The 21,434-nt window shown below is 36.9% G+C and overlaps 1 protein-coding gene across 3 annotated transcripts in view; it reads right to left on the minus strand.

The window, feature by feature from the left end:
* The window catches only part of GRM5 (glutamate metabotropic receptor 5), a 583,635-nt gene that overhangs the window by 163,463 nt on the left and 398,738 nt on the right, over positions 1-21,434 (minus strand). For all 3 annotated transcript variants that reach the window (XM_055123882.1, XM_055123880.1, XM_055123881.1), the window contains one exon: positions 14,019-14,254. In XM_055123882.1, the coding sequence (XP_054979857.1) occupies positions 14,019-14,254 (236 nt within the window). The remainder of the gene's footprint in view (positions 1-14,018; positions 14,255-21,434) is intronic.

Genomic DNA, 21,434 nt, shown 5'->3' on the forward strand with positions numbered 1-21,434 from the left:
TCCAAGAGAAATAAATTCCCATTTATTTAACAAACCTGGTAGCTTTGTCTAAGCAATTTCCCCCAATATTTTGAAAGCAGAAATGAGTCAGTCACCTCTTCTCCTAGAAACTTTACAGTACATAAATATATACACATATAATAATGCCAATTTTTAGTTATCGGGGTTTGGGTACTTATTAGATTAGTCAGGGTTTCCTGTGCTCATGCATGAGTCCTTGGTTCAACCCCGGGGGCATGACTCAATGGGCACAGCCCTGAGGCCTTGAGGCACACTGAGTGACTCTGGCGACCCCTGAACACCAGCAGCATGATGCGCATCCTTGGCGCTACGGACAGCACTACATTCTGTGATTCAGAGTGAACCCTCAGTGTCTGCCTCTTCCCTCTCACAATTCACTTGCCAGTACTTGAGAAATGAAAGTGTCAGGTTTTGAAAAGAAACGCTGAAATTTATTGTTTTGTAACATTTGGAAGAAAAACCCTATTTGACTAATTAAATCTGCTCAAATATCAATTTTTCTTTTCCTCAAGATAAGCCTGTGCATGCCACTTTCTGCTTATTTTTCCAACCACTAGAAATAAAATGTTCTAAGATAAAAATAAAATATTCAGAAATAAAGATGAAATAAATATGCTATCAGAAAAACACAAACCAGTTTTATTTTTGGTAATATATCTAAATTTTAGAAACGCTGAAGTAAATTCCAAGTCTGAAAGAATTACGAAAAAAGAAAAGAAATTCCAGAAGGAAAAAACAACATTAGTATGGTAAAAGTAAGACTTTAGACTGTTTATAGCAACAACTATAGCAAAGGCTTATAGTACATTTTGATTGTTCACAGCAACAACAAGAGCAAAGGCTTATAGTATATGAAATGCAGCTAAAGAAATGATACTTTTAATAGCAAAAAAATAAAGTGCAAATTGTTAGACATTTGTGAAATTTTGGGATTTGAATAAAACTCAATAAAATAGTTTTATTTAATTAAATTCATTGGGGCTGGAGAAATAGCAAAGTGGATACAGCACTTGCCTTGCACAAGGCCCACACAGATTCTATCCCCAGCCATCCATGTGGTCCTCCGGACACCACAGGACTGATACCTGAACATAGAGGTATCAGTGTTCAGGAATAAGCCTGCACACCATCAGGTGTGCCTCCCCTAATATTTTTAATTTTTTTATTTAAAATAGGGCAGTATAAAAATAGGAATGAAGAATAACTGGGAAAGTGAAAAACACATGTAAAATACAAAATAGTTAAAAGCTGAACTGAGAATTTTTCATGATTCGTTTTACTAAAAGAGGACATACACATTCATATAGGATAAAGTAGATAGTAAGACAATCAAACGGAAAGAAATGTGCAAATAACTTCAGAAAGAAGATGCCCACATATCTAATAAACATATGGAAACACCTTCAATTTGTAAGCATAATATATATCAACTGGAATCAAAAGCAGAGGATGATACAATTTCACACAGAATATTAAAACAAAAATTAAAATTGAAGTGGTTGGGGTCGGAGCAATAGTACAGTGGGTAGGGCATTTCCTTAGCACATGGCTGACCCAGGCTCCAACCTCAGCATCTCATATGACTCCACAAGCACAGCCAGGAGTAATTCCTGAGTTTAGAGCTAGGAGTAATCCCTAAGTATCACCAGGCATGACCAAAAAAGCCAAAAAACAAAAAATTGAAGTGGTGACAAAGATGTAATGTAATTTGTACTGTCATATATTTCTATGAAAGTATAAATTAACTCAATCACTTGGAAAATTTGCTGTATCTGTTAAAGCTAAACATTTGCTTGTTTATTACCTCACAGATTGATCATTTGGGAGCTCTTTAAAGGGACTTAAGATATGTCTGCCAGAAGATATGTTCATTATTTCTCATTCAATTTTTATTTGTAATAGTTAAAAACTATAAATAACACAAAAGTCTATATATATAGGTCATTCATTTGATAAATTTTGGTATATATCTATACAAATGGACACTACATAGCAAAAAAAAAAGAAAAAAACCAAAAAGCAATATAATCAAATTACATATAAAACAAAAGTGTTGAATCCTATAGACTATTTTGAGAGGAAAACAACAGAGACAAAACAGTAAATACTGCATTGTTACATTGATATTGCATAATATAGAAACCAAAGCAAAATTAATTAACGCAGAAAGAACCTAAATGATATTTACTGGGATTGCATTTGAGAAAAAAAATTATATCCTTACTTTAGATGTAGTTCTGTGTGTGTGTGAGTGTATGTGTGCATGTTTGAGAGAGATAACTAGTAGAGTTATCTCATTACTTTTTTCTCTTGTTTCTTTTTATATATTTCTCACTCTGTATGTATATATATGTCTGTACATGTGTATGTATATATATATACTGTATATGTATGTATATTTTTCCCCTAATAAAACTCTGCAATACCAAATAAGCCAGTTACATAAATGAAGTCTCTTCCTTAAAAATTAGGTGGATTTCGGCACTCAGCAGTGAAGAAAACTGGCAGGCACCACAACACTGGAGAATTCTCCAGGCCCCATACTGAGCCAACATCTCCGGGACCCCCAGATGGGGCAGGTGCAGTCTCTCTGCCTTCTCCAGATGGAGCCCCGGCGACCATGAGCTTCTACAAGCATGGCTCCGGTATGTGGGGACCAGGACTATTCCTCCGAAGTGTGAGGCTGCTAATGTGGCCGTGTGACCTTTCCTGATATACAAAGTGAGCAATGAAAAATAAATGATCTAGCGTCTGCCCCTGCCTAAAACTAGAAAGAGAGTGGCGACATGTGGGGCCTCATGGGATGGGAGTGGAACTGGACCCTCTCCCAGCCCCAACGAGGCCCCTAGTTGTCACCCACGAATGACTCCTGGCTCCTGAACAGCCATGATCCCAGAGGCACACAAACCAATCCTGGAACCCAGCGGCTTTTGGCAGAAATCCCTCCAGACTTATAGCTAAAATATCAGAAATCCAAAATGTTCTTCATTCCATTTGATCCAGTAATACGACTTCTGGGAATATATCCCTGAGAAACAAAAAAGTATAGTCAAAATGACACCTGCACTTATATGTTCATCGCAGCACTGTTTACAATAGCAAGAATCTGGGAAAAAAAACCGAGTGCCCGAGAACAGTTGACTGATTAAATTAACTTTGGTATATCTAGACAGTGGAATACTATGCAGCTGTTAGAAAAGATGAAGTCATAAACTTTGCATATAAGTGGATCAACATGGAAAGTGTCATGCTAAGTGAAATGAACCAGAAAGAGAGGGACAGACATAGAAAGATTGCACTAATCTGTGGAATATAAAATAACAGAGTAAGAGACTAACACCCAAGAATAGTAGTATATAATACCAGGAGGTTGGCTTCATAGCTTGGAAGCTGGCCTCACATGCTGTGGGAAAGGCATCCCAGGTAGAAAAGGGAACACCAAGTAAAATGTGGTTGGAGATCCCTTGCAGGAAGGGAGATGCGTGCTGAAAGTAGACTAGAGACTGAACATGATTGCCACTAATACCCATATTGAAAACCACAGCATCCAAAAGGAGAGAGAGAGAACAAACTGGAATGCCCTGCCACAGAGGTGGGGTGGGGTGGGGGGGATGGGCTGGGGGGTGGGAGAGATACTAGGTTCATTGATGGTGGAAAATGGACACTGGTGGAGCGATGGGCTCTGGAACATTGTATGAGGGAAATATAAGCACAAAAATGTGTAAATCTGTAACTGTACCCTCAAGGTGACTCACTAATTAAAAAATAAATTAATTAAATTTAAAAATATGCTCTTCATATCAGCAATAGAAAACAAATTATCTAATGATGCCTTTTCGGCAGGTCTGAATGTTGGGGAAAATTCCAACCCCATCAAAAAATGGGGGATGGAAATGAACAGAAACTTTCTCAAGGAAGAAATACGAATGGCAAAAAGGCACATGAAAAAATGCTCTTCATCACTAATCATCAGAGAGATACAGATAAAAACAACTATAAGATACCACCTCACACCACAGAGAATGGCACACATCCAAAAGAACAAAAGCAACCGCTGTTGGCGTGGATGTGGGGGGAAAAAGTGACCCTCCTACACTGCTGGTGGGAATGCCAACTGGTTCAGCCCTTTTGGAAAACCATAGAGTTGCTCCTCAAAAAATTAGAAATTGAGCTCCTATTTGATGCAGCAATACCACTTCTGGGAATATATTCCGGAGAGGCAAAAAAGTACAGTCAAAATGACATCTGCACTCGAATGTTCATTGCAGCACTGTTTACAATAGCCAGAATCTGGAAAACACCGGAGTGCCCGAGAACGAATGACTGGTTAAAGAAACTTTGGTATATCTACACAATGGAATACTATGCTGCTGTTAGAAAAGATGAAGTCATGAAATTTGCATATAAGTGGTTCAACATGGAAAGTATCATGCTAAGTGAAATAAGTCAGAAAGAGAGAGACAGATATAGAAGGACTGCACTCATCTGTGGAATATAATATTAAATAACAGAATAGGAGACTAACACCTAATAATAGTAGAGATAAGTACCAGGAGGTTGGCTCCAAGTCTTGGAAGCTGGCTCCACATGCTGGGACAGCTCGCATAGAGAAGGGAACACCACGTAAAGTGTGGTTTGAGGACCTGCATGTGATGGGAGATGCACTCTGAAAATAGAATATAGACCAAACACGATGGCCACGTAGTGCCTCTGTTGCAAACCACAACAAAGGAGAGAGAGAGAGAACAAGGGGGAATGCCCTGCCACAGAGGTGGGGTAGGGTGGGGGGATGGGGTGGGAGGGTGGGAGGGATACTGGGAACATTGGTGGAGGGGACTGGGCACTGAAGGAGGGATATAAACAAAATGCAAACATGAAAGTTCACAAGTTTGTAACTGTAACTCATGGTGATTCACTAATAAAAAAATAAATAATTTAAAAAAATTCCAAATAGTAATGGTGTGTCTTTAGTCGAAATATTGAGTGTGATCCATGCAGAGAGAGAGTAAGGTGGAAATCATCTGCCACATAAGTGGGTAGAGGCATGGGATAGGGGATAAGCTGGGGTTCTTGGTGGTGGAGGGTGTGCACTGGTGAGGGGATGGGTGTTTGATCATTGTATGACCAAGACTTAGACTGGAAATCTTTGTAACCTTTCTCACGGTGATTCAACTGAAAAAAAAAAGGTGGATTTCACAGGACTATAAGAGTGATAGAGCTAAACATTTTAACCACAAAATCAAAAACATTATAATAATGAGACCTACGCTTTTACAACCAAACTTTCAAAGGTGATCAGTGGAGGCTGATGGTGAGGGTTAAGAGAGGTAGACTTCGAACATTGGTGGAGGCAAACTGAGACTGATGGTAGGATCGTTTCTGAGACATTGTATGTCTAAAATCCAACTTTGTTTAGCTTTGTAAATCACAGTACTTTCATCAAATAAAATTTAAAAATATGTATACGTAAATCTCTCTCTCTCTTTCTCTCTCTCCCCAACCTCCTCGTGTGTGTGTGTGTGTGTGTGTGTGTGTGTATTAAGGGGGTTCCTAAGAAAATAATCAAAAGTGTGTAATTCGCTTTTATTTTCTGAAAAACATACTCTTTTTTAGAATGGAAAGTAATTGTCAAAAAGAAAAACATTTATCAGCTGAAGCAATAGTACCTCAATCAGGGCATTTGCATTGCACAAAACCTACTTGGGTTTGATCACTGGCATTCTAGATGGTCCCCCAAACACCACCAGAAATAATTTCTGAGTGTAGAACTAGAAATACCTCCTGAGTGTGGCCCCAAAATGGAAGAAAGAAAGAAAGAAAGAAAGAAAGAAAGAAAGAAAGAAAGAAAGAAAGAAAGAAAGAAAGAAAGAAAGAAAGAAAGAAAGAAAGAAAGAAAGAAAGAAAGAAAGAAAGAAAGAGAGAGAGAGAGAGAGAGAAAGAAAGAAAGAAAGAAAGAAAGAAAGAAAGAAAGAAAGAAAGAAAGAAAGAAAGAAAGAAAGAAAGAAAGAAAGAAAGAAAGAAAGAAAGAGAAAGAGAGAAAGAGAGAGAGAAAGAGAGAGAAAGAGAGAGAAAGAGAGAGAGAAAGAAAGAAAGAAAGAAAGAAAGAAAGAAAGAAAGAAAGAAAGAAAGAGAGAAAAGGAAAAGGAAGGAAGGAAGGAAGGAAGGAAGGAAGGAAGGAAGGAAGGAAGGAAGGAAGGAAGGAAGGAAGGAAGGAAGGAAGGAAGGGAGGGAGGGAGGAAGGAAGGAAGGAAGGAAGGGAGGAAGGGAGAAAGAAGGAAGGAGATAAAAGGAAAAAATAGCTGTTTTTATTAACAATGACTGAAATTTTTCCTATTTATTGCTCCTTCTATATATTTTTCCTGTTTATTTCTAGTTGTTCTATGTACTTTGTACATGTCTCTTAAAATATTTCTATTATAAAGTTGTATGAGTTTCCCACCCTACTCTGTCTCCACTTTTGGGCATTATAGCTTGCAATACAGTGATTCAATAAAATTTAAAAAAAAAATTAAAACGTTGTATGAGTTTCTATCAAAGTAATACATCTATTTAGTCTGTGATTATTTGCCCCTTTTTTGTTTGTTTGGGAGCCATATCAGGTGGTGCTCTGTGTTCCTGACTACAGCTCAGGAATCACTCCTGGTGAGGCTTTGGAGACTCACAGTATGAACTACCAGGGGCAGATTTGGTTGGCTGCAGGAATCTTATCCACTTTACTATCTCTCTGACTCCATTCTTGCCATTACACAAAAACTTATTTTGTTTAACCGAGACCTCAACTTATTCCTTTTCTCTTGATTCTTTTTTGTTATTACTCATTCAACTACAATAGTTTCTTTCATGTGAATTCTTTTCCCCACGCTTCACTCTTTGGGGTATGAGTGTGTAAAAAGCACATGCACACTGAGAATAAAGGCTTTGGCAGCTTTGTTATCTTTTCCTCAACAACATATGCTTCCACGTGTCTTAGTTATTCAATAGAAGACTTAGAGTCACAGACATTCTGATTGCTATTATTCTTCATTATGGTAGTCATTACATGAATTTGCATTTGTTATGCTTTGTTATTGATACACTAGTCAGTATTCTAGTGGTAAATTCAAAACCACCATAAATAATACTTTTACCCAGGTATCACTATAACCTTATCATGTGAGGAAACATAATTTACACTTGGAAAACTATACTACAATTGTCTCAATTGCTTTGTCATTAACATTATGCTGTTACAAGTCACATTTATTTTTCATTAATATTTTTAAAATCATATTTTTAAATCCATTTGTATTTTCCATTACAATTACTAATTCTAGGTCAGGGGTTTCCCTCAAACATACTCGTTATCCAGAACTTGTCTATACCCAATTTTCTATAAAGCTGCTTCTAAATCTAGAATAGAACTTCTTAAATTACCTCTACTCACAACTACATTTGGCCCAAGGAATGCAACACAGATGAATAATGCCAGAAAAACCTCAGATTCACTACATATTTGCCTTTTAGTTAGTTTTGGTTACTGTACATACAGAAATATTTTACTATTGCCAAACTTTTGAGACCCTCTACATTTAGTTACATATGGGGTTCATACCCATTGTTTAAGAGACTTGGTTCTACCAAAGTGCTCATGTTTGGTAATTGATTGCATATATCTATGTCTAGAGTTTCTCATTGTTCAATACTGTCTATTCTCTTATTTTGACTTTTCCATAGTTGAGGGAATTCTTCTGATATTTTTCTTCCTCCCTTGAACATTTTTTTTTGCCTAACATACCTATCCAGATTGCAGCAAACTTCATGTTTATATATATGTATATATGTGTATATATGTATTTTTACAGATGCATAGCATTCCATTGTGTATAAATAATATATTCATTTCTGCAGTGTTGGGATCATATCTGGATGCATTCAAGGCTTCTTTCTTGGTCTGCACTCAGGGATCGCTCTTGATGATGCTCAGGGTGTCAAATAGAGTGCCAGGGTTTAAACCTGGGTCTACTGCATATAAGACAAGTCCTTACCCACCGTTCTATCTCTCTCGTCTAATACTAGATTTATAGATCCAAAAGTCAGACATTTGTATTGTCTCCATATCCTGACTACATACCAAGTGCTGCAGTGAACATATATTTGCATATCACTGTATCACTGTCATCCCGTTGTTTGTCGATTTACTCGAGGAGGCACCAGTAACGTCTCTATTACGTTCTTATTCTCCCTCTTGGAGAACCTGACAAGCTACTGAGAGTATCCTGGCAGGATACTCAGGATAGCCTGACAAGCTATCCATGGCGTATTCGATATGCCAAAAACATTAACGATAGGTCTCATTCCCATGATCCTGAAAGAGTCTCCAATCGTTAGGAAAGATGAGTAAGGAAAGATGCTAAAATCTCAGGGCTGAGTGTAATATTTGCATATGTATTTTCAAATTAATGTTTTTGTTTTTGTTATTTAGGGGTAGGTGCTAAAAAGTAGTATTACAGTGATGAAATGTAGTAATTAATATCATAAACTGAACACTATTATAACTATATAAACTATAATAATAAAACATTTTAAAGGCTTTACATAGCAAAAGAAATTACATTTGTTAAGGGGTTAACATAAAAATATATAAAGTTAAACATCTCAATAACACAAAAGCAAGGAAACCAGTGAAAATAATGAGCAAAAGACCTAAGTAGACACTTCTCTCAAAATGAGATATATTGATGGTTCACAAATACGTAAAAACATGCACTGTTGAGCAGGAAAATCAAATTAAAGCCATATATGACATATTACTTTACACCTGTGAGAATAACCTATATAAAAAAAAGAATGCAAGAAACAAGTGTTCCCAAAGGTGCGGAGAAATGAAAGTCTATACACTTCTAATTGGAATACAAATTGATCTAACCTGGTGAAAGTTCCTTTTTCTTAAAAAAAACCCCTAAAAATTGGAAATCCCATATTATCATAAAATATCACTCCCAGCTATTTTTATAAAGAACATAAAAACACTCATTGGGAAGGTTATCTGTATGCCTGTGTTCATAAGTGCTTTAATCACAATAGCTAAAGCGTATAATCAGTCTAAATGTCCATCAGCAGATAACTGGATAAAGAAACTGTTATGTACTTAGTAACATAAATAACAGTTATATTAAAAAATGATGAACTCATGCCTCTGACTCATAATGGACGGATACTAAAATGGTTGTGCCCAGTAAACAAAGTAAGAAAATTTGAAAGACTATTGCCAGATGCTTTTTCTCCTACTTGGAATTTGAATAACTAAGGCAGATGAACCTGGCAAAAAACAGCCAAGTTCCTAGAATGGATGAAAGCTCTGGTCATCTCATCTATGGTCTAGAGGCAAAGGAAAGGGCTTGGGGTAGAGGACTATATTTTATTCTTGGATGATCCTGGAACACTTGTTTGTACCATATACATATAGAAATACTATAAACATTTAGAGGTTACTCTAAGCCCATTGAAAAACCATAGTATTATTAATCAATGATGTCAATAAAATACATGAGGATATAAAATTTCAACCTACTAGGTTGAGATTCATCTCAGAAATTTCATATTTTATTTTACGTATATGTAGTTCTATTCTTTATATGAAACCATTTTGTTTATTGAAATATTAAGCTAATAAATAAGTTGAAGCTTCTTGCTGGACATGAATTAAAAACTAATATTTATTATAACTGAACCTTAAAAGTAGTTGCATGATACACAATGATCAAAGAAAAGGCATAATTAAATTTCTAAAAACCGTCATGCTATACCTTTCTTTCTTGTATTTTTGACTTGTATATTTGTTATATGTACTGTAAATTTTGTGGTGATCTTTTTAATCTATAAATTTTTAACCATATAGTTAGTATATGGTTAAACAATACATAATACTGACCCAAATTCTTCTTACTGTATTTAATAGCTATGTGACTTCTAGAAAGTTATTTTTTATCTTTGTACTTTGATTTTTATTATAAGATGAAGATAATAGTAATTCATTATTGAGAATAATAATAGAATATTGTACTTAAGTGTCTATGCATATGTACAAAATGATACCTACTATTAGGTAAGATTCTAGTTGGGGACAAAATATTAAATTTCCAATAAAAATTAAATTCTTAACAGAGAAATGTAATCATAGGAGACTAAAAACTATAGAAAGAAGATCAAATGGTGTGTTTTAGAGAACAATTTACATGGGGAAAAATTTCTATAGAAAACAAGAAACTTATGTCAAAGATACAGAAAAAAAAGAAGAGAAACAGCACTTTGTAAAAGGAAGTATTTCTGATTTTAAAAAACTAACATCACTGTAAATCAACTACTGCATAAAAAATAAAGGAGGAAAATGTATGATTAAAAAAAAAGCAGGAAAAAAACTGTGGAAAACAAATAGAATTTTTTTAAAAAAAGGGGTCGAGGCCAACTTGAAAAAGTTCCCTTAGTCACCTTGGTCAGGGATTGCAAGAAATTTCTCAAATAACTGAATATGTGATGAGACATACTATATGCTTTCCAACGTGACTAATGGTATATAATAATAAATCAGAATAATGAGAGAAATATGTTCTTATGCCATTTGGAAAGAAGTCTGTGTTATCAGAAACAAAGGTCCAAAGGCAACATAAGGCAGAACTGAACTATGCAACTGAGTTGGCAGTGGGGTGGCAATATTTGGGAGACGGAGTGGCCACAGTGGTGATGGGTATAGTATTGGGATTGTGTATTGAGACAAGTCACTATAATAGCACTGTAAAATACAAAAATTCAAGCACTGTAGCACTGTCGTCCTGTTGTTTATAGATTTGCTCCAGTGGGTACTAGTAACGTCTCCATTGTAAGACTTGTTGTTACTATTTTTGGCATATGGAATATGCCACAGGTAGCTTGCCAGGCTCTGCCGAGTGGAAAGGGTACTCTCAGTAGCTGGCCGGTCTCTCCGAGAGGAGTGGAGAAATTGAACCTGGGTCTGTTGCGTGCAAGGCAAACACCCTAGTCACTGTGCTATCGCTCCAGCCCAATTACTAAGTAGAGGATTGTAATTCTTTCTGGGCAAAATTCTGGACCTCCCCACAGCCACTTTTACTGGCCTCCTGTGACACCAAATGAGAGAATTTTCATTCAGTGAGGTGGGCATTTTGGAACCCAATTTTCAAAACAAAATTCAAACTTCTCACCTGATTTCCAAAGACCAAAACTCAGCTCCCTACTCATATAAAATCAGTAATTTATTTTAGTTTTTATTTAGTGTCATAAAACAAAATAGTACTCATTTTTAAACAATAATTGGTTAGCATCTAATAAATGCACAGTAATTTATATTCGATGAAAACAGCATATCAAATCCTCTCCCATTTATCCATAACCTCATGAACATGGAAATCTGAGAAAGACTGCCTCAGATATATGCAGCCGACCCACTCTAGGTATTCAAAGTCTGCTTATCTTCCCAGGCAGGGGCTCTGGGAATGAAGACTGGACCTACGCCAGTTCAATGGGACCCTCACAGGGGGTTTTCACATGCAACTCTCAGTGTTAATCCTCCAATGGAATTATGGATGGCTAAGGAAGAAAGAAGCATGTACAAAAGCAAATACAGAATATTTTTGTATAACACACACACACACACACCAGAAAACCAAACCATATCCATTTCTACTACACTGTTATAAAATTACTCAAGAAAAAGTACTTGCCTATAAATGGATGAACATGGCAAGTATCATGCTGGATGAAATGAGTCAAAAGGAAAGAATGCAGCTATAGAATGACTGCATTCATTTGTGGTACAAAATATAAATAAATATCATATATACATATATAATGAGTAATATCCATGGCCAGGGAAAAGAGGGGCTAGGAACACTGATCAATGGTTGGAATCAACCACAAGTGTGTGGGACAGAGAGTAGGTAAGATAAAGAAAGGAACAGTATTACAATAATAGCTGGAAATGATCACACTGGACAGAACTGAGTGCTAAAAGTAGGTAAAGGGATATTTCTGATAATCTTTCAGTGTCTGTAGTGAAAACCACAATACCCGACAGAGAGAGAGCGCGGGAAAGAGAGAGAGAGAGAGAGAGAGAGAGAGAGAGAGAGAGAGAGAGAGAGAGAGAGAGAGAGAGAGAGAGAGAGAGAGAGAGAGAGAGAGAGAAGAAAAGCGCCTGCCATAGAGGCAGGCTGGGGATGGGGTGGGGTGATGGGAGGGAAACCGGGGACACTGGTGCAGGAAAATGTACATTGGAGGATGGGTGTTGGAACACAGTATGACTAAAACCTAATCACGAACAGCTTTGTAAAGGTTTATCACACAGTAATTAAAAAAAAAAGAAAACAAATTTTAAAAAGAATAAAGGAAACAGTACTTGTGATGCTAGTTAACATTCCCTACATACAAAAATTCAAAGCAGTAAAAAATTCAAATTAAAAAAGCATAGCATCTCATGGGGCCAGAGACAGAGTACAGTGGGCAGGGTGCCTATCTTGCATGTGGCCACCCCAGATTTGATCCCTGGCATCTTATATGGCCCCCCAAGCGAACAGAGTATAGAGCCATGAGTACTCCCTGAGCATGGCTGTGTGAAACCTCAAAGACAAAAACGGAATTTTGAAATGATACAACTTAAATCATAGTATAATTATTCTGCTATCTTCTCATAAAAACAAAGGACATGAATAAAGATTTGAAGTTTTATAAAAATATTACTAAAATATAAAACAACAGAGAATTGAAGATATGCTTATAGCCTGCTTATGCAATTTTAGGATTTCATTGACTACTGCAAAGAAAGGCCAGTACTCCTCTTCTGTCCCAGATACAAATAAGGGCTGACTTAAAGTTGCCAAGTTCTTATTTACCAAGTAATGGCATTTAAAAATAATTACATGCTATTTATGATATCATGTTAAACATAAAAAACAAACCAAAGTAAAATATTTGAATCATAAACCTGGGAGGTTAGAATGCATTATAAACTTCTACAACATTTCTTGTGTTTTTCCTCATTTTAGTACTGATATGTTGTTACATTCTCTCTGTGGATTTGAATTCATTAAGATCAGATTTCAGACCTATTGAACTCAGATATTGTGGCAACATAATGAAGGCAATAAAATACTTTGGTGCTATGCAAATGCATATAAGGTTTATGTTACATACATGGGATAGCCAGTCTCAGCAGACCCATACTAGTTTACTAATTTTAATATAATTTAACTCTTTCTGGCATGTATATTCATAGAAATATGCAATATTTTAAGCCAAACTCCATTTGGATATGGTACAAATTCACCAAACCCTTTGTCTAGCCCTAATAATATCAACTAAGACATTGAATTGCAATTTTGCTTGTGTATCTCCTATACTAGTACCTAAACCTCTTGAATGAAGGAACTAGTTTTCTATATTGGTATACTTACAACCAGGGAAATATGTGATTAATTATGAAACTCATAAAAATACAATGAATGCATAAATCGTTCTGCTCAGATTATGTCTCCCACAATGTATAAATAAAATTCCTGATATTTTTTTATTTTTGTGATTATCAATGACAGCAGGTATTATTCTCTCCTTTACTATTCACTTATTCATTCTGCAAGATTGTAAAAACTCTGTACAACCTGCACACCACTGTGGTCATTACTAAATATAATAGAAACGAACAGGATCTAATTCTTGCCTTAAAGGGTGTCAAGAATAGTTCCCCTCTATTGTGCACATTATCCTTTGAGCACATACCAATTTTGAGAGAAATAAATATATCTAATCAAATTGTTTGAATTCAGATATTTGTCCAAGTGTGTTTTTCCCAGTAAGAATAAAACCTTTATATCACTGGAAGCAGCAATACCTACTCTTGTTTACGTCAGTCTTCCTCTCTAACAAATTCCTTTCTATCCCCATGATAGTGTCTTACTTAAACTGAAGTAAGTCTTAGCTTTATTCACTTAAAATAAAACAATGAATCTGCTTACTATTGCAAGTCTTGTTGTATTTGCTGTTCTCCTGGGCAAACCCTTCGAGCCGGCACTGAAAGCGATGCTGCCAAAATTCTTGAAACCAAGGATTTCGAAGGTTTGTTTCTGGCCGGAGCTTCAGATAATAATCATCAAACCACTTGACATCAGGAGATTGGAGCTTGATCGTGATACCACCGACAGCTTCTCGCTGATACCCGTCTGTCACATCGTACCTGTCAGCCCAGCCGTCGCTGTGGGGAAACAAACATTCTTCAGCTTCAAATCAATGTCTTCTTAGCAAAGGCTTATATTTGCTTTCCTTTTGAAAATAGTGACCATTAAGTATCTACTTAGACCACTGGGCATTATACCTATGTGATTATCTTTAAAAAGCACCTTCTCAAATCTAAAGTGCAAAAACAAATGGGAATGTCAAGTCTAAGAGTGCTGGAAGGCACCAAGGTCACTTACCTTATATAGAGAGTAGCCTAATACATATATCCTTGGAAGATGATTAGTGGAGCAAATTGCAGTATATGCATAGAAGTCTCATTATTTACTGCCAGGCTATTTATTGAATACTTAATTTCTAGGTCATGTTGACTTTAATATTCTTTTCCCTTATGATCATAAAACAACAATAACAACTTTTTATAAAATATGACTGTCATTAATTAAACTATCATGGTATTTTTTTCATTTTACAGATTAATTATACAAAGTTAAAAGTTATCAATTATAGTCATTCTTTCATATAATGGTTAGAAGTCTTTTAATTCATAATTTATCCATTCTTTTACTTTTCAACCTTGACACATTAAAGACATACCTATGAAGTTCTGATTTATATCAGAGTGATTGAAGGAACTTAACAATGGCTTATCTAATATGGTGAAGGGAGAAACATACGTTTAACATCATAATCATTTTATGTACTCATAACTTAAATGAATCTAGAAATATTAAAATGAGTTGAAATCAGAAATTCCATCTCATAATGGTCTGAGTATAACAAAATATAAAAAACATCCTAAACTTATTTGGAAAACACATGGGAATATCAGTCATAAAAAGATATGACTTGTGGATATCTATCAAGGCAAAAACAAAATATAACTGATTTTTCCCATGCTTCCCCTGTGTAACAGAAATAGCTTGTTGTGTATATGCAGAAAGCTATAACATAAATAATCTTTCAGTAAGGATAAAATCAAGGTAAATTTTGACAGCAAAATTAGTAACACTACAAAGGAAAAGGAAACTATTTGGAGAAAGGTAAGTGGCAGAGCTGAATGTAGTATTCTGAATGAAAATCGGGAGTGTTAATAAGCCTGGTTAGAGAGAGATGACAGTGGAAAAAGGATGATGAAAGGATTTTCATGAACAAATATTGTTTAATTTAGATATCTCTGTTTCCCAGAATGTCAATTTCTTTTTAATATTTCTTCTTCCTTCCAAGTGCATTTTGTCTTCTTTTTTTAGGCAGACAAGACACTAATAAGTTGCATTTAAAATTACTGCCAGAAAGATACTATGCATATTACTAAAATAAGAACAAAAATCACATACTTTTTCTTTCAGCACGCTCTGCTATGTCAGCTCTGATTTGGAAAATGGTAAGAGTTCCAGGGGTCACTGATTACTAATTAAGATCATAGAGGCTTGAGACAGCAAGATATTTCCTTAAGGTATCAGTGGGTGAAAGGAATAAGCCATTTCTTTAAGGTCTCCTTAACAAGAGACAGTTCATAAAACAAACAAACAAGCAAAAAAAAAACATGCTGAAGTCTCAAAAACTTGTGGAGATTTTTTAAAAATAGCGTAATATTTATCGTCCCACTATTGAATTTGGTTACTTCACACATTATCTTGCTTCAAGTTTCTCATTCTCAGCTCCAGTAGATTTATTTAAAGCTGACAAGTTGAAACGCAGTGGGCTTGTTTGCCACATTCCTCTCTCTGTTTGGGAGGGTTTATTGTATCGCTGATATGAGAGTGGGGCTTGCTGGCTCTGCAGAGATGCAGGGGCGTGCTGCAGAGGGGACAGGAAAGCGCTATTTGTCAAGCAGAGCCCATTCTTCAAGGAAGTGGGAATTTAAATTGCTCCTTTTGTTAATGCTAGCTGGCTCTTATGTAAAACCATGATTATGAATATTACATAAGAAATGCAACATTATAATAGGTCCCATTTATCCTTCACAATTCACTCATTGAGTTCAAAGGGGGTTGTAAAAAGCTTGTCTTTTTAAACTGATTTTACAGGTAAGAATTTTCTTTTCAAAGTGCCAGTATCTGTGTGTTAATGGACTTGTTCCTCATCTTCTTTCCCATTTCCACTTCTTCTTCCAGCCCAGCCCTTCCAGGAAACCTCTCTTCTAGATTTTTTTTTTAATATTTTATTTATTACTTATTAATTTAAAAAAATTATTAGTGAATCACAATGAGGTACAGTTACAAACTTATGAACTTTCATGTTTGACTTTCATTTACATCCTTCTACCAGTGCCCATTCTCTTCCACCAATGTTCCCAGTATCCCTCCCACCACCCCCACCCCAACCCCCACCACCCCACCCTGCCTCTGCCTCAGGGCATTCCCTTTTGTTCTCTCTCCTGTTGGGCTTTGTAGTTGTAGTTTGCAATAGAGGTTCCCCCTATAGTCTACTTTCTTCACAGAATGTTGGGAGGACTCGCACTCTGGTTGAAAGCTGCATCTCTTCTAGATTTTAAGAACTTTGCAGGGACTTGGGGTCAGAAGCATATACTCCTGTGAGTACCACCCAACCCCACTTTGAGCTCCTAATATCACATGACCTCACCCCCGTCCCGCCCAGCACTGCCACATTTATTGGTCCTAGCATTGAAGCATCCTCTGGGGTTGGGCCAATTATTTCTGGTCAAGAAATAATTATTTCTCCCCAAGCCCTTAGCATTGCTTAGAACAGACCTACAAAAACAAAAAACAAAGAGAATTTAATGAGAGAAGATGTTTTACTAGTACCCGTTAAGTTAGAATTCTGAGTTTAAAAGAATTTATGTGAAAATATCTGCTCTATGTTTCAAAAAAGTTCATTCTATGATGCCTTTTCCGGTTAACTTAAATAATACTAGATTGATTTTAGATTATTAATAGTGATATTTATGAAAATGTGCATTTAAAATTGCATCAAAATTATAGGTTATCTATAAGTAATACATTAAAGGTCCTAAAGTAAAATGAAATGAAAAAAAATTTTTGAGCGCTTACTTTTCTGTTTTAATACTTTCCATTGTGTTGAGGGTGTATATGTAACCAGTACCACCATGTTTCTGGTAATACTTTAATATCTTGGATGACATTTATTTTAACCAAACCAGGGGAGAAAGGGTGAGTGCAGGGTAAGAAACTAAAAACCTATCATAAATAATTCAGGAACTTTTCTAGATTGACTACCATTTGATATATTCATCCGTTCAGTTTTTCTTTCTTCTGACTCAGACACATTTTCCCCATATCCTCAGAACTGACTCCTTCATTTTCTTTTAGGGTCTTTCACATATAGTCAATCATTCTTCACTTATTCTGCCTTTGAAAATTTACATAATCACTAAAATATACGTGCAGTCCTAAGTTACATTCATCACACATTTTGATCATATACAAAAATGGAGTTCTGGAAAAAAAATTGAGCATTTGATGTGTATAATCCCAATTGAGTTCAAACAAGATGACCTAGATTTTAGCTCTTGAACCAGAAACAAATCAATGTTTAATACTTGGATTACATTTATAGACCAGAATTATTATGATTAAAAATGGAATGTATACATATTATTAAATTAGATGTTGTTTCAGTCAAGTTACCACTCTTAAGCTATAGAAGAAGATACATTTTGATATTTGAAACATGAAAAACATTAAATTTATTCATTTGATTTCAATAAAAGAGAAATCTTTGTGCATATGGTATTCATTCTCAAAATACCTCCTCAGGAGATGCATGAAATTATTCATAATCTTTTCTGTAAATGTCTTTAATTATATACCCAGCTAGAAAGATTACACTTTGGTTATTCAATATATTATGTTCATGTAAGATATATATTTAATATCTCCTACTCAATATGTTATTTCTGTTCTTAAAGCCCTCTCCCTTTATTTTGTGTAATTAGCAATTATTGCACTTTAATTTTGTGTTTTTATAGGTTTAAATATAACAAATTTATTTCATTTCCAGCTAAATTTCATCATTTGTATAGTGTAATTTTCCATATTTTGTTCAATATTTACTAACTATGGAAAACCAGTAGGACCATTCTGTTGTATAAGAAGGGAGACATCCACGACATTGGCAACTATCGCCCAATCTGCCTGCTGTCTGTCAACTACAAGTTGTTCACTCATGTCATCCTGAATAGAATAGGCAGAACACTAGACGAAGGACAACCATGTGAGCAAGCCAGGTTCTGAAGAAGATTCAGCACAATAGACCATATCGACACAGTGACCAAACTCATTGAAGTTTCGCGAGAGTTCAAGATGCCACTCTGTCTAACGTTCATCAACTTAAAGAAGGCCTTCGATTCTGTTGAGACTGAGGTGGTCATCGAAGCCCTGGCCAAACAGGGCGTTCAAACTCAGTATATCAAAATCATCCGAGAGCTGTATTGTGGATTCACCACCAGGATCTCACCATTCTACAAGGAAGTGATCATTGATGTAAAGAGAGGGGTGTGGCAGGATGATACCATTTCATGGAAACTCTTCAGTGCTGCCCTCGAGAACATTATGGGATAACTGGAATGGGAAGGAATGGGAGTGAAGATAGACGGGCGGCAACTACACCAACTCAGCTTCACTGATGACATTGTTCTCATAACACCAAACATTAACCAAGCGGCACAAATGCTGGCCGACTTCGACCATGAGTGTGGAAATGTCGGATTGCAGCTGAATCTCAACAAGACGATGTCCATGATAAACGAACTGGTCCCTGAAGCTCCATTTGCTCTCAATGGAGTGAACATCTCCGAATGCAGCAGCTATGTGTACCTGGGTAGAGACATCAACATGAGGAACGACTTGGTGCCAGAACTGCGCAGGAGGAAGAGAGCGGTGTGGAATGCCTTCAAGAGCATTGAAGAAGTGGTTAAGAGAATGAAGAACCTCCGACTCTGGGCATATCTTTTAGATTCCACCATTCTTCCTGCGGTAACATATGCCTCAGAGACCTGGGCCCTACGCAAACAGGATGAGAATGCTATTAGGGTATCCCAAAGAGGAATTGGAAGAGCTATGCTAGAAATATCATGTCTCACTCAAGTGAGAGCAGGAATCCGGAGTTCTGACCTCCATCAATGGTCAAAAATCAGGGATGCTGTCTCATTTGCCAAGGCATCAAAATCAGATGAGCCAGTCATGTAATGCGATTCAGAAACGACCACTGGACTAGAGCTGTTACTGACTGGATTCCATGGGAGGTCAGAAGACCTCATGGCCGCCCACCAACTAGATGGTCAGATTTCTTTGTCAAATCCCAGAATGAAGATTTGAGGCTCTTTCTGTTCCTGTAGCAAGCAGATATCATTGGGCTGCACTAGCTCGAGACAGGGACAAATGGATATGTTATTGGCGCCCGCTCGAGCAAATCGAAGATCAACAGGACTACAAGTGATACAAGTAATCCCTGTAAGACTAAATATTGCATATTAATAAATTATTTTAATATCTCAGTAATTTAAAACTATTTCTAACCCAGCCATTACATTTATGTAGGTATTTTATAATTGTGTTTCACATAAACTTCACCCTGAGTTATAAGTTCTTTTTTTCTGAATTGCTATGAAATACACAGTTACAAAGTTATTTATGAGTCTCAGTCATGCAATGTTCCAACACCCATCCCTTCTCAGTGCACAATTCCCACTAGCAGCATCCCCTGTTTCTCCTGCCTGCCTTGCCCAGGCACTCTATGGCAGACACTTCTCTTCTCTCTCTGTCTCTATATCTCTCTCTGTTTCTGTGTCTGTCTGTCTGTCTGTCTGTCTCCTCTTAATTTCCTTTTAGGTACTGTGGTTTGCAATATTGTTACTGAAAGGGCATCATGCATATCACTTTATGAGTTACATTCTGAGAGCAGTTCCCATGTCTACTCCGTGGGCTGGAGTGATAGCACAGTAGTTCCTGTGTCTACTCTGTGGGCTTGAGTGATAGCACAGTGGCAGGGCATTCACCTTTCACGCAGCCGACCTGGGTTCGATTTCTTTGTCCCTCTCGGAGAGCCTGGCAAGCTACCCATGGTGGTTTGGATGTGCCAAAAACAGTAACAAATAAGTCTCACAATGAGAGATGTTACTGGTGCCCGCTCGAACAAATCGATGGGCAAAAGAATTACAGGGTTACAGTTCCTGTGTAATCACAAAAGGGGGCAGTGGCACTCTAGCTCTCTAGCCGCCCGCCTGCGCCTGTGTTCCATAGTCTCATGGCTTCTCCTCCACCCCAGGGAGGTTGATAGCAAGGGGCAGGCAAAGGAAGGAACGGGGCCAGGCTGGTTGGTCTCAGTTGTTGTTTATTCCATTCCCATCTCCATTCTCTGATTCTCCTCCTGCTGCTCTCTCACCCATGCTACTTCATTATCCTCTATCTCTCCTCAATCTCCTTCTGCCTCATTCATTCTCCTTCTCCTCCGGCCCCAGATCTGGATCTCCCAGCCCATTCTTACAGTCAAGTTAAATCCCTAAGCATGAGGGATTGGGGCTTACACATAGGTGTGGTCACAATCAATAGGGGTGTAGAGGATGTTGGGAGGACACATTCTGGTTGAAAGATGCAAGCTGAAAGTAGACTATAGACCAAATCTATTGCAAAGTACAACACCCGAAAAGAGCGAGAACAAAAGGGAATGCCCTGCCGCAGAGGCAGGGTGGGGTAGTAGGGGATGGGGGGGAGTGAGAGGGATACTGAGATCATGGTGAAGGAGAATGGGCACTGGTAGAGGGATGGGTAAAAGATCACTATATGAGTGAAATGCAATCACAAAAGTTCATAAGTTTGTAACTGTACATCACAGTGATTCTCTTATAAAACTTTTTTAAAAAAAGGTGTAAAGTTATTTCCCTCAGGGGATGCTTCTTCTAGGACAAATTCTCTTTCAGCAGGACGACCCACCCAAGAGTGGAATCCCATGGGTGTTTTTCTCCTCTCCTTGTCCAACAAACATATAAGCATTCATAATGTTAATCATTTTTCATGAACACAGTAAGAGATACATTTAGCTTATAGAATTGCTCTCCTGGGGTCATCTACAGTCTCAGGGTTAGATTAGTTTTTCCTATCCCTAGCAGGCTCTTAGTCTCGTCATTACTTTTGGATCATGACAGCATTTGTCCATGACCTGCTCTCAACTTATAGTTGAATATCATGGCACTTTGGCCTGGCCCATTTTGATGCCCG

This window comes from Sorex araneus, chromosome 1 (genome assembly GCF_027595985.1).
Source record: "Sorex araneus isolate mSorAra2 chromosome 1, mSorAra2.pri, whole genome shotgun sequence".
Lineage (NCBI taxonomy): Eukaryota > Metazoa > Chordata > Mammalia > Eulipotyphla > Soricidae > Sorex > Sorex araneus.